Source organism: Lithobates pipiens, unplaced genomic scaffold (genome assembly GCF_037356315.1).
Source record: "Lithobates pipiens isolate NorthernLeopardFrog02 unplaced genomic scaffold, aLitPip1_a1.2 Scaffold_22, whole genome shotgun sequence".
Classification (NCBI taxonomy): Eukaryota; Metazoa; Chordata; class Amphibia; order Anura; family Ranidae; genus Lithobates; species Lithobates pipiens.
The window spans coordinates 10,042,394-10,047,272 of NW_027507784.1; the positions used below are offsets into that span (position 1 = coordinate 10,042,394).

At 37.4% G+C, this 4,879-nt stretch overlaps 1 protein-coding gene across 1 annotated transcript; it reads left to right on the forward strand.

Annotated features, from left to right (window-relative positions):
- Window positions 1–1,229: 1,229 nt before the first annotated feature.
- Window positions 1,230–2,430, forward strand: LOC143925580 (olfactory receptor 1E16-like). The gene has a single exon (XM_077450056.1). It carries the CDS (start codon window positions 1,230–1,232, stop codon window positions 2,181–2,183), a length of 954 nt encoding a protein of 317 aa, XP_077306182.1. The 3' UTR covers window positions 2,184–2,430.
- The last annotated feature ends 2,449 nt before the right edge of the window (window positions 2,431–4,879 follow it).

Below are 4,879 nucleotides of genomic sequence, written 5' to 3' on the forward strand. Positions count from 1 at the left end.
TTAGAAGAACACCACGGACGGTTGGTTTTCTTAACAAGAGCCTGGAGGGGCTGATGTAACCAAGAGAATCCGGTCTTGTGGATATCACCAAACAGGCTGAAAGATGCAGGTATCCTACAAGTGTTCTACAGCTTAGTTTCCCTACATGTTCTGCAATAACGTCTGTGACAAAGACTTTGTTCCTGAGTAAGCACCTTCTTAGCTGCAAGGCCTTGTGAGAGAGGGACTGTCCAACCTGAGGGATCATCCAGCTGCGAATGGCTATTCTCTGGATGCAGTCAAAGTAAGCAAGTTCCTTAACGTTTTTGGACTTTGACATAGAGAGTACCTGAACTTCCTTTTCCAACCCTCTGATCCCAAGTTGAAAGACTGTTCAATAGTTTGAGTTTTGCAAATAAAATCATTCAACTGGATCTATTGTCAGTCTCAAGTTACTGGGCCATCTACCACGGGACGTTCCCTAGATGTGTCACAAGGAGAACCCCAAAAATAAGCCCAAAAACAAACAGCAGCTCCTTTGGGGGTTATGTTATGTTTTTGTTCACATGTATCCGATACATAATTTCTATCACAGATTTTTTTTGGATAGTGCTGAACATTTTGTTTGTTATTTTTATTTGTCAGGAAGGTGAACCACTTTTTTACTCTTGGTTGGCTATACTTGTTTGCTTTTGCGTCACTTTTTCTTTTAGTTTTTTTTCTTTTATTCACAGTAGGTGGTAGTAATTTTATTTTTACTAAGCAACACTACTTTAATTTCCTTAGCTCTCAAATCAGCAGCATTACAGTCTTGCAGTACTTAGATCATGGTGCCAAAATTAAATTTTCTATTTTTGAGTTTTAAATGGACAATTTATTCACAACAGATATTTTATCTAATGAATGGAAACGGACTGAATCACTCATTAGCACTCACTTTGATATCCACCTGGACATGCATGACAATCTTTCCAAATGTGAATTATTTGGTTCTTCCTAACTACCATTAGGATGGTTTTCCACTCTCACTGTTATTATTATTATTATTTATTTTTGTATTATTATTTCATTATATTACAATATAGGACCCTCCACTGTGCACCGATAACTAAAATACCAAGCAAAAGTTGAATTGGCTTATAGTGAAAAATCAAAAGAGAAATGAAAAATAACCTTTAAATCAAACACACTTTTAAAACTGTAAAATAATTTCCAAATATTTATTTTGATTCTAGATTTTAAAAGCTGAGATGGAATCTGGTTTTCAACAATTTCCAGACAATCAGAACAAGTCTTCTGTCAGTGAAGTTTTCATTGTTGGGTTCAACATTCAAAATTACAGACTTTTTCTCTTTAACGTGTTCTTAATTATCTACATCCTGACTTTAGCATGCAATCTCCTGATCATCTTGCTGACGCTCTTCTCTGAACTGTCTCGTTCACCCATGTATGTGTTCCTCTCCAATCTGTCACTGTCTGAGGTCTTGTTCACCAGCAGCATTGCTCCCCCCATGCTCCATGTAATACGTAGAGCTGGTGCTACATTTCCTCTTGTTGGCTGTTTCATACAGTTTTTCTTATTCGCGTCATTTGCTGGGGCAGAGAGTTTTCTTCTCTCTGTAATGTCCTATGACAGATTTGTGGCCATCTGTAAACCTCTCAATTACAGTTTAATTATGAATCCCAGGTTGTGTCTTTCTCTGATTCTTGTCTGCTGGACTTTGTCATTTTTGATTATGTCCATCCCTTTAAGTTTACTAAAAAGGTTGAATTTTTGTAGCTCGAATATCATTGACCATTTCATGTGTGACTTCAGTCCTTTACTGAAACTGTCTTGTTCCGACACTTCCATTGTTGAAATGGTTGTATCTTTGCTTTCACCATCAACAACCATGTTGCCGTTCCTCACAATCGTAACTTCTTATGGGTTTATCATCCAAGCAATCACCAGGATTTCTTCAGCAACGGGGAAAAATAAAGCTTTCTCCACCTGCAGTTCCCACCTTGGAGTGGCCTCCACCTATTATGCCACCATGATTGTGGTCTATGCGGTTCCACCTGGACATTTATTAGTTGCAAACAAAGTCCTATCTTTGCCCTATACAGTCATCGCCCCTCTACTGAATCCGTTCATTTATACCCTGAGGAACCAAGAGATCAAAGCAGCAATAAAGCAAACTCTGAAATCTATAAGGAGAATATAAATGTTCAAAATGTTTACTTTTTGTTGTGGTCCAAAAAAGGAAAAAGAATCACAGTGCCGATTGGCTGTTCCTAAATAATTTAATATTTACTAACAAATACATATTTTTTTTCAAAATACACAATATAATAACCATGTGTTTATATAGAATGGCAAAAATATCTAATCTTACTGAATTGCTCTACAACCACTGACTCCACTTATTGCCAAAACTATTGAATTGGTTTGATTGGTATCTTTCTGTTTCATTGGTTACTGGTGTTTTTTTATTTTTATTTTTATTTTTTTTAAGCAAGCTCTTCCAGCCTTGATTTTACTCTCTGTGGCAACACTTTATTTATGAAGTTGCCCGACTCTTGTGGGTGCATGCACCAAGAATTCCACCATCTCCAGGTTTCCTTGCCTATTCAAGATGCTCCGGTGCCCTCCAGTTTACTGTCATAGTCGGCACATGTCTGCTTATCAGCTTTTTTTTGTTTTGTTTTTTTTATTGTATTTTTATTGAAATTATAAAGATAACAAGATTACAGTAACATACACTTATATAAATGTGTAGGAAAACGATATTAATAGCATACATTACAAATCACTGAAAGGAAAGAGGGGGGAGGAGGAATGTAAGGAGAGTGTGAGAGAGGGGGAAAGGGAGAGAGGGAAGAGGGGGGGGAGGAGTAAGAAGGATCCAGTACAATCAGTGTGCCATCAAAATCACAGTCTCGACATAGAGAGAAAAGATTTGACATAGAGAGAAAAGATTTGATATAGAGAGAAAAGATTTGACAAAGAGAGAAAAGATTCGACATAGAGAGAAAAGATTCGACATAGAGAGAAAAGATTCGACATAGAGAGAAAAGATTCGACATAGAGAGAAAAGATGGAAAAGATTCGACATAGAGAGAAAAGATTCAACATAGAGAGAAAAGATTTGACATAGAGGGAAAAGATTTGACATAGAGAGAAAAGATTCGACATAGAGAGAAAAGATTCCACATAGAGAGAAAAGATTCCACATAGAGAGAAAAGATTCCACATAGAGAGAAAAGATTCCACATAGAGAGAAAAGATTCAACATAGAGAGAAAAGATTTGACATTATAGAGACAATAGCAAAAAAGGTTGAGTGTTCCTAACCTAACTCTATCAGTCCAAGATTATTCGACATAGAGATAAAAGATTCAACATGAAGATTCGACGAAGCAGTCGCCGTGAGCGGACATTTATGGTGAAATGCTCCTCCCATAGGCTACAGAAGAATTCTAATGCTGGTTGACTAGTAATAATAATGAATAAATATAATTATTACTAGTGTCATACAACATTAGAATTCTACTATAGCTTGTAGGCGGAACATTCGACCGGAAATGTACGATTGCGGCCGTCGTACAGTTTAGCTGCTCCGTCGAATCTTCTTAGAACATTCAACAGACACCATAAGCCTTCAGTGACAGATTCCACCTTCATTATTTCGGATTGTCAGACGAATGCATTTTTTTAACGAAACAAAATAAATAAAAACGAATTTCGGGAGTAACTAAATAAATGTATTTTTCAGACGAAAAAACGAAATTCCGAAATTTGGTTTAAAATAATGATTATCGATTTGGTTTCCTTTTTGTCTTTTACAGAAATGGTTGATAATTGGAGGTGTCAGCGCCGTCGCTGTGATTATTCTGATTATTGTTCTTTGTGTTACCTTAAAATAATGTCGGCAAGTAATAATCTGAAGAGACACTAGCAGGCCTTTGATCTTCAAATTACCCCCAAAAACATCCCCCCTTACAGGGGTGAAAAGAGAGAAACTGAGAAAAATGTACTTTGCATTTACAGTAGAAATGACTCCTCTGCAATCTCCAGGTGGTTGATCACATGATCATTTGCCTACGAAGATCACAAAGCAATGATTACTGCAGCCAGTAATTAAGGGCTTCCATTGTTGTGTAAAGCCCACACACGATCAGACTTTGTACAAACTTTCCTGTGGACTTTTGTACAAAGGGCGTTGGCCATGAACTTGTATTGCATACACACGATCAGACTTTGTACAAACTTTCCCGTGGATTTTTGTACAAAGGGCGTTGGCCGTGAACTTGTATTGCATACACACGGCAGGACTTTTTCAGCCAACTTTCACCAAATCACGTGGTTTTTCTGCTCTATACTGCCACCTTTGGTCAACTTCTGTATTGTTGTCTGATCTTTTGCATTGGTTCTGAGCATGCATGTTTGTAAAGTCCGATGGTTTTATGTACACACGATCGGACTTTGCTCCATCAGAATTATGTTGTCTGAAAGTTTGTCCATTTGCATAGCCAACAAAAGTCAGATAAAAACCAAAAAAGTTTGTCCGGTGGAGCGCACACACGGTCAGATGTTGCCTTAAAACAGCTCATTTGCATTTTTGTTGTCAAAAAGTGTATGGGCCTTAATGTCATATTTTATGAAATGTTCATTTTAATCAGTCCACTACATGAGCCTCATCATGGTATCATTTTTATGAGTCTAATACATATAAAGGCCCCGTACACACGATCTGACTTTTTGACAACAAACATGCAAATTAGCTGTTTTAAGGCAACATCTGACCGTGTGTATGCTCCACCGGACAAACTTTTTTGGTTTTCATCTGACTTTTGTTGGCTGTGCGAACAGATAAACTTTCCAGCAACAAAAGTCCGATGGAGCAAAGTCCGATCGTGTG